The sequence below is a fragment of the Nilaparvata lugens genome, chromosome 2 (genome assembly GCF_014356525.2).
Source record: "Nilaparvata lugens isolate BPH chromosome 2, ASM1435652v1, whole genome shotgun sequence".
Lineage (NCBI taxonomy): Eukaryota > Metazoa > Arthropoda > Insecta > Hemiptera > Delphacidae > Nilaparvata > Nilaparvata lugens.
In genome coordinates, this window is record NC_052505.1 from 97,794,140 (window position 1) to 97,808,954 (window position 14,815).

Genomic DNA, 14,815 nt, shown 5'->3' on the forward strand with positions numbered 1-14,815 from the left:
GTATAATGATGGAATTGAAGATTATATATTGCATATGAATGAGAGAAATCATGAACGTTATGGAAGATGTTAGATCTTCTCGCGTTCCCCAGTCGAACCACTGTTGCTCCCCGGTCGATCATCAATCGCTCTGCTGGAGTGACGTTCGGTTGCGGAGCAGAGCGAAAGTCTGTACGCACCTTAATAGAATATGGCGTCTGCTCAACAAACGGCTTTCTGCGTTCTTCAGTTTAGCAAAACTGAAGCAGATATAACCGTTCAACGAGCGTGTCGGATTCGTTTTGGTGCTCAACCATCTTTATTAAAGTAAATTCAACGGTGGTATAAATAGTTTTTAGATACTGGGTGCTTGTGCAAGGGGAAAAGTGCTGTTCGACCACACACATCTGGAGAGACAGTGCAACAAATTCGGGAGAAGTTCCAACGGAGCCCGCGAACATCAACACTAAGTGTTGTAGTGAGTAGCTGACACTACTGTGTGGCGCGTGTTAAGACGGCGTTTGGCCTTACGACCAGACCGACTGCAACTCGTACAAGCGCTCTGTGCTGGTAACAGAAGCAGATGCGTCGAATTTGGTGATGATATCCTAGAAGACATGGAAGAAGATACCTTTTTACCGCGGTTGATATTCAGCGATGAGTCAACATTCATGTAAGCGTTAAAATGTTTGTATATGGGGAACTGAAAACCCTCATGAAACAGTGGAGCATGAACGAGATTCGCCTAAAATGAACGTTTTTGTGCAGTTTTACAAACCAAAGTGTATGGACCCTTCTGTTTTGAGGAAAACACAGTGAATGGTGCATCATCTTATCTGGAAATGATACGAAATTAGCTATTTCCTCAACTAATTTCTGACTCAGACAACTTTATCTTTCAACAAGATGGAGCACCACCACACTGACACAAGGATGTACGCCATTTCTTCAACACCAACTCGCCTTAACGTTGGATAGGGCGCACTGGACCGTAAGACTTTGCATTCCTGGCCTCCACGGTCCCCTGACGTAACACCATGTGATTTTCTATTATGGGGATACGTTAAAACTACAATACATTATAGGAATGAAATACAAAAGAACAGAATATGTCATGTTAAAATGATTAAAATTATAATATTGACAATATTAACAATCCAACAATTCAATATGTGGGTATGTGAAGTTAATTATTTATATTATGTAATAAGGTAAATAGAAATAAAATATAAATATTTATATTACAAGCAGCCTATACAGGAAATAGACAATAATATGTAATAAGGTTTGTTAAGAAAAAATGTTAGAAAAGATAGTGTGTCGGCAAAAGAAAACTTGTATGTTCTATTATCTTGTTCTGACATTGCAACCTCTGTATTATCTTTTGTAATGTTTCACTGGTCATATGGGACATATATATGAATCATATTTATCTCATATTGATCAGGATTTTTGCGGATTTTGCGGATGACACTGTAGCTCTGTTTCATGGAAATTCATGGATGGAAACATTTGAGAAAGCAAATAGTGGTATAGCAAAGATAAAAAATTGGTGTGACCACAATAAATTATGTATAAATAAAGATAAAACTGTGGTTCTACCCTTTTACCTCACAATGGCTGGTAAGCCCTCTGAGGAGTACCAACTTAAAATTATTATTCATAAACCTGACTGTAACCAGTTTATTGCCAGTGTGTTCCTCTCTTTGTTCATGATTCTGTAAATACCTAGGCATCATGATAGATTCTCGACTAAGGTGGGAGCCACATATTTCTTATGTTTGTAATAGATTAAGGAAAACATTTTATAAATTTGTTCAATTGAGAAATATTCTTCCATTGTACCAGTTGAGGATGGTATTCCTTTCCCTAATCTCTTCTGTAATTGAATACGGCATTGTTGGATGGGGAGGTTGTGGATCTTCCATCTTACAACCCCTTATTTTACAATATAAGAAAATTGTAAAAATATGTCTGAATAGACCAATTAGATATCCCACTAACCTAATCTATAAAGAATTCAAAGTTCTAAGCCCTGAGGATTTATATAAATTGAACTTATTAAAATATGTATTTGAACGACCATTAGATTTTCCAGTGACTCCTGAACATGGATATACAACTCGTGGTCAAGCCAGAGAGAAACTATATGAGCCGAGATGTGTAACTGCATCTGCGGCTGGTCATGCAGCCTTTCAGGGTCCTCGTTTATTTAATGTTTTACCTTTCGATATTTCTAGAGAGTCCTCCTTATCGATTTCTGTAGAAGGTTAAGACTGTATTTATCGGCTTCATAAATTGTTTCGTTTCGTTTTGTTTCATTGAAATATGTTAACTTTATTCTGTAAACTAGGCTATATAAACTAAGCATTGTAATCAATTTGTTTCATTTTGTGGAAGATGTGTATTTTTGTTTAGATTGCTTAATGGCATAAGATAATACTATTTATGTAAGTAGCTCTATATAGTACTTTAAGCAGCTGAATCGTTTTTCTTATATATTTTCTGTAATTCATAAGACGAACCACTCCTCGACGCAGGCCTTGCCTAATGAGGAGTGCACTTGATATTTTTTATGTTTTATGCTTTGTAAAATTGTACAATGAAGTGAATAAAAGTTATTAGTTATTATTATTATTATTTTAGAGTTTTAATTTAGAAAAGTTTAATGAACAGTGTTTTTGTCTTTGAACAATTTTTGTCATCGACAGAAAGTTTGTTTATTTCATTTGTTGTCAAAATTAATGTAGCTTCTCTTTTTGTTTTAATAACAAACGTGCCGCTTGTGCGACAGATAAAAATATGTACTTGAGATGGCTTTCATGTTGGCATTGACTGAGTTATTTAATACCAAAATTTTTCTTTGGTCGGTGTGTGTGAGCTCGTCGTTAGGACTGTGAGTAAAGTCCGGCTGTTCTGGTGAAGGGATAGATTTTCTCTTGTTTTATAATACAGTTTTCCTGTCGCAGTTCGGGCAGTTTAAAAAGAATTGTATTATGAATAGGACGGGATCTGAACCCATTTCATTGGATCAGTTATCTTGATTTCTAATTAATAATTAACGCCGCGAAATACCAGTGGATGCCAAAGTGGGAAGCTATTTCAAAAAGGTAAGTGACTACTGAATCATTGTTCTTAAATTTTTCATAACCACAAACATTGAATCCTCGTTAGCAGCAAGCGAGTGTTTCCCCATTAATTCATATAAAATATTGTTTCATAATCAAATTAATCTTGTTTTGTTCAAATGTAAATATGTTAAAGACTCATTAAAGTTCTAGTTATTCTGTTCCTTTCTTGTATTCATAGTTCTTTTCCCCTTACATATTGGGTGTAGGCATATCTTGCTTACATATTTTGGTGGAGGCTTCTCCCGCCGTTCCATATCGTGCTTACAAATGTTGAAGCCACTTTATCATCTAGTACTGTCTTTGCAGCCACTCTATTATCTTGTATTATCGTTGTAGACTCTCTATCATCTAGTACTGTCTTTCCAACCACTCTATTATCTTGTTCTATCGTTGCAGCCTCTCTTTCATCTAGTTCTGTCTTTGCAGCCACTCTATTATCTTGTTCTATCGTTGCAGCCTCTATTATCTTGAACTATATTGAAGCCTCTGTATTATCGTTGTAGCCTCTCTATAATCTAGTACTGTCGTTGCAGCCACTCTATTATCTTGTTCTATTGTTGCAGCCTCTCTATTATCTTGTACTATATTGAAACCTCTCTATTATCTTGTACTGTCGTTGCAGCCAGAAGCACTGTCGCGATGCAGCACGCCCCTCTCTCCGGGCGGCGCCCTGATTGGTGGTTCGGCCGGCAGTCTGACCGACATGGCCATGATCACTGGAGGTTGGGGCGGTGGCGGGGGTGGTAGGTCAAAAGGGGCGGCATCAGCTGATCCGCTTCACTTCTACGAGGTGGAGTCATCAGCGGCCAGCAAGCAGGAGCATGTCATTTCTGTCGTAAGTCACACACTTTAAACTATCTTGAATGAAGTGAAGTCAATATTTAAAATAAAATTAAATACTTCATCTGGCGGTGCTAGGACTTTTTAGTACTCTCTACCACTCGACCTTTATATTCACATTAATATTCAACATTTTACATACAATGCTGTGAAACTTATTTTGTTAGAATTCACTTAAAACTGTCAGAGTTTCTATCAAAAATTATCCATGCTGGGAAAGGTAATTTGTCCAAATTCACTTCAATTTAATTCGAACTGTAAGCGCTCCTTATGCCTGGTTTTCACTAGTAGAGTTAGTGGTCGAGTAACTGGCATACTAACTCTACCGAGCTTACTCTACTTACTTGGTCGAATAAGGGCCGTTTGCACAGTCAAAGCTGTGCAAATGCTAAAAATAAAATTTCTACTGGTGATATTTTTCAAAGTTTTTCGATTTGTATATCACCAAGCTATCAAAATGAGAAAGTTCCTCAAGAAAACATTTTTTTCCGATCATAACTTTTCGAGATATGAGCGCCTAAAGTTTAAATTTTTGGGACAGAACATTTCAAGTTAGGTAAGAGATAAATAATGGAATTTAGAGGATAGATTCTTCATGGTATTGTTGCTCTAGTAAAACAAAAATTCTCTGAAAATATAAATTTTTGAGAAAGTTATTCAATTCACTAAAAATGAATAACTTTTTTTGAGTTATTTTTGGTAAATTAAATAACTTTCTCAAACATTGATGTTTTCAGAAAATTTTTGTTTTACTAGATCAACAATACTATGAAGAAAATATCCTCTAAATCTCATGGATTTATTTATCTCTTACAGAACTTGAAATGTTCTGTCTCAAAAATTTAAACGTCAGGCGCTCATATCTCAAAAAGTAATGATCGGAAAAAATGTTTTCTTGAGAAAACTTTTTCATTTTGATAGCTTGATGATATACAAATCGAAAAACTTTGAAAAATATCTCCAGTAGAAAGTTTATTTTTTGCCTTTGCACAGCCCTAAACTGAATTTATTCAGCTGGTGGCTTAAACTCAGAATGAATCACATTATAAGAAGCGAGATTCGATACGGATTTAATCCAGTTTGAAATGAAATTTAGTTGAATTTGTGACTGTGCAAACGGCCCTAACTGTTCACTACAATTGAGAATATTAGGTAGAGTGTGTTGTCCAGTAAACATAACTAACTTTGAAATGTCAATACGGAACTCTACTAGCTTGAGACTGTTTTTATTAGCTTAGTAGTGGTAGAGTAGAGTGAGAAGCGGTGGCGGGGGAAGGCAAGTGGTAGAGTACTATCCCAGGGTGCTAACCCACTCTACTCTACTAAAAACTAGTACTCTACCAAGACTCTACTCTACCATGAACGTTTCCATTAGGAGAGTTCACAAGATAGTTAGTACTTGCCCAGGGAACTCTATCACACTAACGTTACTAATGAAACCCAGGCTTTAAAGTCAAAACATAGAGGAGAGGCGGAGGTATAGTGTAGAGAAGATATTTGAGTGTGTTTGAATAATGCATTATTAATATAATAATAATATCGAGTGACCTGGCTGGCTCAGGTTTGGTGTCAAGAGTTTTCAGGTCGCACCAGATCAATTTCAGGGCCTCTGACATGACCTGAAATTATTAATATCGCCTATTCATGCATTTATTCATTAATATATGAATTTATATTTATCATTATATATGTTTCCGCTTCCTCCTACCCCACCTTTGTCCCTCCACTAGGTTCTGACACATTTGAATACATGAATTATTTGAAAACTCTGCTACCTTCTATGATACCTTCTACAGGGTGTTTCAGAAGTAGTGTCGAAAATTTTAGGGTATTGTTCCTGGATGATAGAAGGCTACAAATGTCGTATTTGAAGTGTCCAAAACTCATCGGTTATCCTTATAGCTGCCATTTTGTTTTTCCACTTAGTAATTTTTATCTCAAAAACGAAATGTTGTATTGATTTGAAATTTGGCATGAATATTTATGCAATGAAGACTCAACTTTAAAAAAAAAAGTAAAAATTTTCAAAATGGCGGCCATTTAAAATTGTTGATGGCGAATTTCACGAAAAGCGTTCACTTTACAGAAAATTCACAAGAGACAAAAAAGTTGGCAAATTTTATCAATATTTCAAGGATACCTTATTTATTAAGATTGGTGAAAGAATAACAGAGAAATTAATTCTTTTTGTACTGCATGCATGACCACTTTTCAGCATTTAGACGTTAATATTAAATTAATAATTCCAATTTTATTAGTGATGAAGCTTTGAAACTCGGTATGGCTCCATATATGGACATACAACTGATTTTACAATGTTTTTCAGATGATCTTGTTTGTCTTGTAAAAGTATGATTTATTTATTTATTTATAATTTTTACAAGTAGCACTGATTGGGAGAGAAAAACTAAGGATACTCCTTGTACTATTTCTTTCCCAAATTTAGATAACACTTTAAAAGTCCAAAATAGGGTTATGATTTCACTTTACTAAAATTTAGTCCATTTTCACTCAAAAACAACGAAAATTAAGATTTTTAAAGTGTTTAGTTATTTTACAAAATTTAGAGCCAGAAAAAACAACTCACTATTCAGCACAGCTGATCATTTTTTGATTGTACGAAAAGAAATTAATTTCTCTGTTATTCTTTGACTAATCTTGATAAATAAGGTTTCCTTGAGATCTTGATAAAATTTGCCAACTTTTCTGTCTCTTGTGAATTTTCTGTAAAGTGAACGCTTTTCGTGAAATTCGCCATCAACAATTTAAAATGGCCGCCATTTTGAAAATTTACATAAAAAATTTTTACTTTTATTTTCTAAAGCTGATAGCATAAATATTTATGCCAAATTTCAGATCAATACAACATTTCGTTCTTGAGATAAAAATTCCTAAGTGGAAAAAACAAAATGGCAGCTATAAGGATAACCGCTGAGTTTTGGACACTCCAAATACGACATTTGTAGTCTCCTATCATCTAGGAACAATACTCTAAAATGTACGACACTACTTCTGAAACACTCTGTATAATACACTCGACCTTTGTCGTTCTATTATGTTATGACCCTTATAAATAACATCACTACTTCACATTAACTGAGAATCACACTATTGAGGTCCACGTTATAATGGCAGTGGAGAAAGATTGAATAGCGTTGCCGATTCTCTGCCGTGCCACCACTACGCTATTATCATTCATCCCCTAATCATAACCTGGGCTTACTAGTAGTTCTGTGAACAGTAGACCTCGCGCTCAGTGAGTTACATTGACCTGTTGTTATGTTTTCTCAAAAATTAATAAATATTTTATCAATTTAAATGTCTAGAAAAAATCCTAAATGAACATAGAGCTTTCTGTCTTAACGTACCGCGATGTGTCGTCCCGGAATGTGAGTGTGAGCGCTGTTATCATGTTTGGCTGCAACTGTCTACAACGTTGATGGAAATATACATTTTGAAGATGCTCGATGTTTTTGAACGTGTAGTATTATAGTCAACTGTCTACTAACGTTGATGGAAAGATTCATTTTCAAGATGTTCGTTGTTTCTGAACGGGTAGTATTATAGTCCACTAGACAGCTGATTTATGATGAATAATTCTAGTGAGAGCATGTGTTGTGTTGTGTTGTACAGAACCTGCGCGAGGTGAGCATGCACCTGTTGAAGCGAGGTGGTGTGGCGGGCATGGACTCTGGCATGCAGGTGCACGCAGTGGCCACCCGGTATGCGGCCGCTCAGCTGGAGGCGTCGCATCACCTCTGTCAGCTGGTCACCAGGTCAGCGGCCATTGATACAAAGCATGTGGAGCGCGGATTTCCTCTCGTGTAAGTTTCACAAATTAGTCATGATTTTTTTGACAAAAATTATTATGTATTTGAAAATTGTTAGCTTATTTTTTTCACCTTGTTGAACTGTGTGATCTTGTCATTTTTTTGCTTATAATCTGTAAATACTGTGAATTGGATGGAATAGAATTGAATTTGAAAAGTACAATACCAAAGTAAATGTATATCAACACCTATTGATATTTATTAAATTTATCCATAGTGAATGACATTTCAACATTAAACTACTAAAATATTCTATAAAGTCTTTGATTTACTTTTGTGTAGTTGAGAAGTTGATATTGTGGTAATTATTCATATTGAATGAAAAAGACTAAGAAATTGTCAAAACCCACAGATTTATTGATACTTAGAAAGACCGGTTTCGGTTATTACACCATTGGCAATCTCTGATAAACTAAAACTAAATACAAGAGCATCAGAATTTATACTAGTAGGCGAGTACTGCTATTGGTCAAGGGCATGAACGCCTGCCATTGGCCCAGCTAGACAGTCTCCTCCCACTCAACGTCTGTGAAGAGACTCGAGGTCTCTTCACATTCAGCTACGCTACACTGAAATACGTCCTTTCTCCCAATGTTAAATCCAAGCTTCGTACGCATCTGAACCCGTCCACATCAGCGTAGTGTAGCTTTAAATATTTGGAGGTGTGAGCTGGTTAGGCCTACAATGTTTTGTAATAATGTATTATGTTGTGTGAAGTAAATTAATTTTTGAATTTTAAAAAAGATAGGACGATTCCTTAACTAAGTGTGAAGAGAACCTCAGAGTAGTGACATCAGGCCATTAAAGTATACAATGTGGTGCAGAGGAAACGCTTTTTTTCGAACCGCTAGTACTCGGCGACGGGAGGGGGTATTGCCGTTGAACGAATGTTACACTATGCCGTTTCAGTCACTCTGGAGCGTTGGAATGTACAACATCGTGTTGGTCGCTGTCGATTAGTTTTTTTTAGAAACAATGAATCTGTAGTCACAGTGCAACGCTTTTTCGTCAATATTTTATAGTTGGACGTCGAGGTGCAGGGCCTGATCGAAATACGGTACTCCAATGGGTTGCACCGTTTAGAAGTATTGTTTCTGTGATGAAAAGAAACCACCTGGTCTTCTCCCTTCAGTTCGTACTCCAGAAAATGTAGACTGAGTCAGTGTCGTCTTGTCCTGAGACCATGTCGTCCAGTACTATAGTGAGGTCCACGTTATAAAGACAGTATTTGATCAACTTTGGTTTTGCTATCCTTGTCTATCATTTGACAAAGCCGTTGGTAATATCCTTTTCTAGGTCCACAACGATGACAATTATGTTTTTGACAGTGTAGAAATATAATTAATTAATGCAGAAAATCGGCATCGCTATTTCTTCTATCTTCATCCACTGCCATTATAAGGTGGACCACACTATTGTAACAACTGCCATTCTGACTCGTGTGTACACACATGTCATCATACATTGTTGTGTCATCACAGCTAAAGGAAAAGGCTTCGAACAATATTTTTTGAGGTTAGGTTTTTGTATGTTTGATTTTCTGTTGCCTATTTTTCACCACTCTATTTGAGGTTAAAGTTGTTGTATCATTTGTAATTTTCCATTGCTTATATATTGTCTATTTTATGTTAGAAGCTACTGTCAAACAGCTGTTGTTTGGTCAAAGCCTCTCGCTAATGACAAAACATGCATGATGGAAATGTTTGTGTGCATGATTCATCATACATGACCAGTCGTTAAGGTGCGTACAGATATACGCGCCGCGAACATGAGCAATTCACTTTTAATCAGCTGACTATATCTGTATTTTTACAGAAACGGTAAGATACAGATATAAAAAGCTTGGCATCAGCTGATTAAAAGTGAATTGCTCATGTGAAGCACCTTTGGTGCTCAGCTAAACACGCCGCTCACAAACGTTTGCGATCGGCGAACTTTTGTTCGTCTTTTGATTGAAAACCCAGCTTATGTGGTGACAAGACTATTTTTATGCGCGTGCAACGAACGTGGCAATACCCTGTGCAAAACATCAAAATGTAGGTCGGACAAACCAACAGTGAATGAATTGTAGCAGGTGGCAAACGCTCCGTGTGCTCTCTGTTCGTGAGCACCGAAAAATCCTTGTTTGAAAAACGTTGACGCGTAAGTCAGGAAGCACCTTGACCAATGTTATACTACATTCATATTTTTTTTCAAGAACAAGCAGTTAACAGATTAAGGGTTGAAATATTCCAAAATTCCTTGAAAAAAAATGATCAAAAACGTTATTGATATTTTCATATCATAGATTCAAAGTTCAGAAAACTACAAAATCATTCCACCTGCAAGGGAAACAACCTATGTTTATTATTACAATTAGATACCTTATTACAATTAAGAATGAAATAGCCTCTAAAAGTCTTGATTAAAACCAAATTATTTCTTGCAAAACAATTTTGAGGTTGGAAATGCAAATGTTCTTTTCAACAGTTAAATTCAGTTCTTTCCATTCAAAACAGTTCACAAAGAGTGATCGTTCAAAAAGTAACATTATTTGTATATTGTTGCTGGTCTTAAAAGACAGGCAGAAGCATTTTGTTCATGACATGTGTGCTTCAAATCGTCAGTTTTGTCTGCCAATGTTTGAACGCTGTTAAGCACCAATTGAATTCATTCCTAGTAAAATCTGTTTTACACAAAAGCCTGTTAAATTCTAATCGTGATTGGTAGCTACAAAAACCAATCAGAGAAGCATTCTGTGAAAAAATCCTCCGATTGGTTCTCTTGGAATTTTATCATGATTTAAATTATTTAAGAAGCTTTTGTGCAACCGGGACTTGGTATTTGAAATGATTTGTCAATTCATGCTAGAAAACCATGCTATTTGAGATTCATATTACTGTATTATCACTCTTTAAAATCTCGAGTACTTGAATATTCAATTAGAAATAAATGTCTAATGTTTGAAAAATCAAGCTATAACAAATGTAATAATGATTGATTTCAGGAATGCGTTGGAGGAGGGCAAACGGGTGATTCTGTTTTCAGTGATGGAGCGCTACAACTTGGCCATTGAGAGCCTGGCGTTTCCCCTGCCGCAGGGTTTTCCCTCGTTCATGGCCTACCTGGGCTATCGCACGCTGCCCTTCGCCGTCTTCCTGCAATACGTGCAGGCCAGTGTTCTGCAATTGCAGGTCGACGTCATGAAGGCTATCATTGCAGGTGCGTTATTCCAGTTTCAATGTTCTGTGTTGTAAAGTTGATATTGTGGTAATATGTCCAAATTAAATGGAAACGACTTGAGATTATCAAAACAACTGATTCATTGAAAGCAATTTGAGATAACCTACTAGTTACGGTTGCTATGCTACATCATTATCAATCGATACCTTTTGTAAATCTGGTTCACTTACAAACAAACACATTAAATGGATATTTTATATTCTTTGTAACTAGTAGTTCTGTGAACAGTAGACCTCACACAGTATTCTCATCCACAAGTACCTGTTTGAAACTATAGACCTTATGGAAATACAGCAATAGACTGGCTTCTCCACACATCTGTGTAATCACTTGTCAGCTGATTTATGATGAATAATTCTATACTCTGATTTTTACTCCAATATTGGCGTATGAAGGAGACTCCTTTTTCCTTTTATATTATCCTTGAAATGCGAAATTTCCAAAAACCTTGTATATACGTCGACGCACAATTAAAAAAGGAACATACCTGTCAAATTTCATGAAAACCTATTACCGCGTTTCGCCGTAAATGCGCAACATATAAACATTTAAACATAAAACATTCAAACATTAAGAGAAATGCCAAACCGTCGACTTGAATCTTAGACCTCACTTCGCTCGGTCAATTATTAATTAGAATGAAGATACTTATTAGTATTATTGCTTGTATGTATTTTAATGGAAATAAAATGTATTTATTATTATCCTGTTTAGTTTTTGCTTGACCAACCTTTCCCTGGGCTGCGACCTCCAAGGGGGAGTGACAATAATGATCGTTATTATTTATTGTTGTTTGATGGATGTTCGATGGATGTGTGCAGATTTGTCGGACACGGGTGAAGGCCTCAGACGCAAGCTGCGCTTGCTGCAACTGTTGCCGCGTTCGCGCGCCAAACGCCTGCTGAACCAGTGGACGCATCCGGCCAGCCTCATGCTGCGCGCACGCGAGCACACGCTCAACATACTGGCGGGCGTAGAGGGCGCGCATCCTCCGCGCCCCGCCCCGCCGCGCCAGCATACCCGGCTCAGGAACCGAGGTAACTCCTTTTTTCTACATCTATGGGGTGTGCATTGAGGGGGAGAGAGAGAAGATTGATTGATTGAGTACTTTATTTATGTAGATTACAATATATACTGGCTTATACACTTATATACAATAGCTTACAATACAGCAAAATTATAGATGAATTTACATAATATAAATTAAGAAAATAATTATTGAGCTGTATATAATATGAAAAAAAACAATTTTAATAATAACTATAGATACAATAGATAATATTGTTATGCATCTACATAAATTGGCGGAGCTTTGGACCTATTAATGTCCATTATTTGGAAAGAATATTCGAAGTATTCTTCCCACTAACTCTAGCAAGAAGACAGAGAGAGAGAGAGAGAGAGAGAGAGAGAGAGAGAGAGAGAGAGAGAGAGAGAGAGAGAGAGAGAGAGAGAGAGAGTGAGAGTGAGTGAGAGGTCAGGCGTTACGAGTTTCAGTGGTCTTAGGCTGGCCACTAACGGTAGAACATGCATGCATGCAACACAGTCGACTTACATTGCTGTGTCATCACAGCTGTCATCAGCGAGAGGCTTCTAACATAAAATGAACAATAACAATATATAAGCCACTAGTAAATCACAAAGTATGATAGAAAAATAATATAACCTCAAATAGAGCAGCAAAGAAAAAATAAACAACATAAATTGGAGAGCAGCTTCTCTTTGTCTCAGATATTCAAAGTATTTGTCAATACAGAGTTATTCAAAAGTATAATAATAATAATAATAATAATAAATCTATTTTCTTTAAAAAAAGCAACAAACAATTAAAACATAAAAAGTACAAAATATCTAGAATATAATACAATGAGTCTATAAAAAATATGGTATTCAATTCTATTGGAAATTAACCTACTCAACTATGGGAAACCCATGTACTAGAGTAGGTATTAGTAGTAGTAATAGATTGTGGGTGGGGGTGCAAACTGCAAATACGTTGGGTAAGTGAGCTCACATATTGTTTGAGATTATGTTTTCTATATGATGTCTTCCAGTTGAAATAATCCAGTTCTTAGCGGCAGTTTTGAATCTTGTTGGGTTTTCTATTGACTTGATTTGTGCAGGAAGTAGATTGTGGAGTTTTGGTGCTAGGTGGTTGAAGTGTCGTTGTTATATTGCCTTCCTGGCCACGTTCCTAATAAGAAGATTTCTGTTTCTTGTGTTATAACTGTGGTTCTTTTGTTGAAAGCTTTCTGGGTTTTTGTGTAGTCTGCAAATTATTCCCAAGGAGTAGAGCTGTCTTATGTCCATCACACAAAAATCACTGTAGAGATGGTCTGACGGATTACGAGGTGGCCTCTGCTTGATGATCTTCATTATTAGTTTTTGCACTTTTAAGAGGGGGTCAAGGTGCACGTAGTTTGTTCCGCCCCATCCTACAATCCCATAGGTAAGCTTCCCAGTATTATTTGAGTATCGACGAGCTGATTGCCTGCCGACAAGATTCAATTTACGCATCATAAAATGAATAAGTTCAGTTCTAGAAAATGAACCACTCATGTTTATGTTTTGTTCTTAAAGATGTCGAATGAATCTAAAGTACCTATTAAATGTGAAAGGGTTAGGGGTTAGGTTTTATTTGGGTTATATTTAATAATGTTTCATAATAGTAGGTTAGGTTTTTGCTTTGAAATTGCAATATGCTAGGGTCCATGTAGAGTTATGTTTTTGATGTTTTAAAGGTGAAAGGGAAGATTAGGGGGTTAGGATTTTGATTTGAAATTGCAATATGCTGGAAGGGAATGTCAAAAACATTGCAAGATTAATTTTTAATGTTTATTTTTTTTATTGCAGGACTAGCCGCTTTCCCATCTGCTGATCGGCTGTCTCCGTTAGATACTTTCCTCGATCTTTTAACAGCTAAAGGTAACAGGGTGTTTCAGAATGTTCTTTGGGGTTACGAAAATTCATTACAAAAATACTATTCCACTTACAATAATGAAACAAGTACAGTACGAAAGAGTATTTCGAACAGTTTTTTTTCCACGGGTACTGGTCAGTTAGTTGATTGACCGTTTGTCCTGCCTCGACGCTGGATAGGTCACGCGTCTGAGGAAGACCAACAACTTTTGCTGTGGTGACAAAGATCACCAGACCTCACGCCATGTGACTTCTTTCTTTGGGGCTATGTGAAAGACAAGGGGCCATATGAATAAAGTTGAGCATTTGCTTATACTTCTAAAATAAGGAGCATTTGCTTAATTTTCTCTGAATAAACGTGAGCAAAACCTTTTGCTCATGCTCATCAAAAAAAAAATAATAGTTTGAGCATTTGCTCAAAAGTAAAAGCTTTTGCTCAATATTGTATGAATAAACTAGAGCATTTGCTCAACTTTTGAAGCAAATGCTTCAAATAAGGTGAGTCTAGTCTAGAGCAGCTTATCACCTTTTGCTCATAGTAAAATGGCTGAACTAATTCGTATGAGGAAGAGGAAACTATACCAGATACGATCACAACCAATAGATGAAAACTATAAAACTCTTTTTAGATTCAACCATGATATATATCACCATTATCCCTACAAAAGAATAAATACAAAAGACCTGTTATAAAGATAGCCATCACAAAATAGGAAATAGGCATTTAAGAAGATGAGAGTGTAGACGATTATAAGAAGCTATTGATATTATAAGAATTTGCTGAAGATTATTATAGAGATGACATTTTTTCACGCTATTATTTCAAAATTCTAAACTCAACTAACCTAAAACTCTATTCATAAATAGAAAACAGAGCAGACGACGCAAACACAA

At 36.2% G+C, this 14,815-nt stretch overlaps 1 protein-coding gene across 1 annotated transcript in view; it reads left to right on the plus strand.

Moving 5' to 3' along the window:
• Positions 1-14,815, plus strand: part of LOC120350081 (protein pigeon-like) — a 62,468-nt gene that overhangs the window by 43,230 nt on the left and 4,423 nt on the right. The window contains exons 14-17 of the mRNA XM_039422234.1: positions 7,584-7,774; positions 10,767-10,981; positions 11,824-12,039; positions 13,856-13,927. Of these exons, the coding sequence (XP_039278168.1) occupies positions 7,584-7,774; positions 10,767-10,981; positions 11,824-12,039; positions 13,856-13,927 (694 nt within the window). The remainder of the gene's footprint in view (positions 1-7,583; positions 7,775-10,766; positions 10,982-11,823; positions 12,040-13,855; positions 13,928-14,815) is intronic.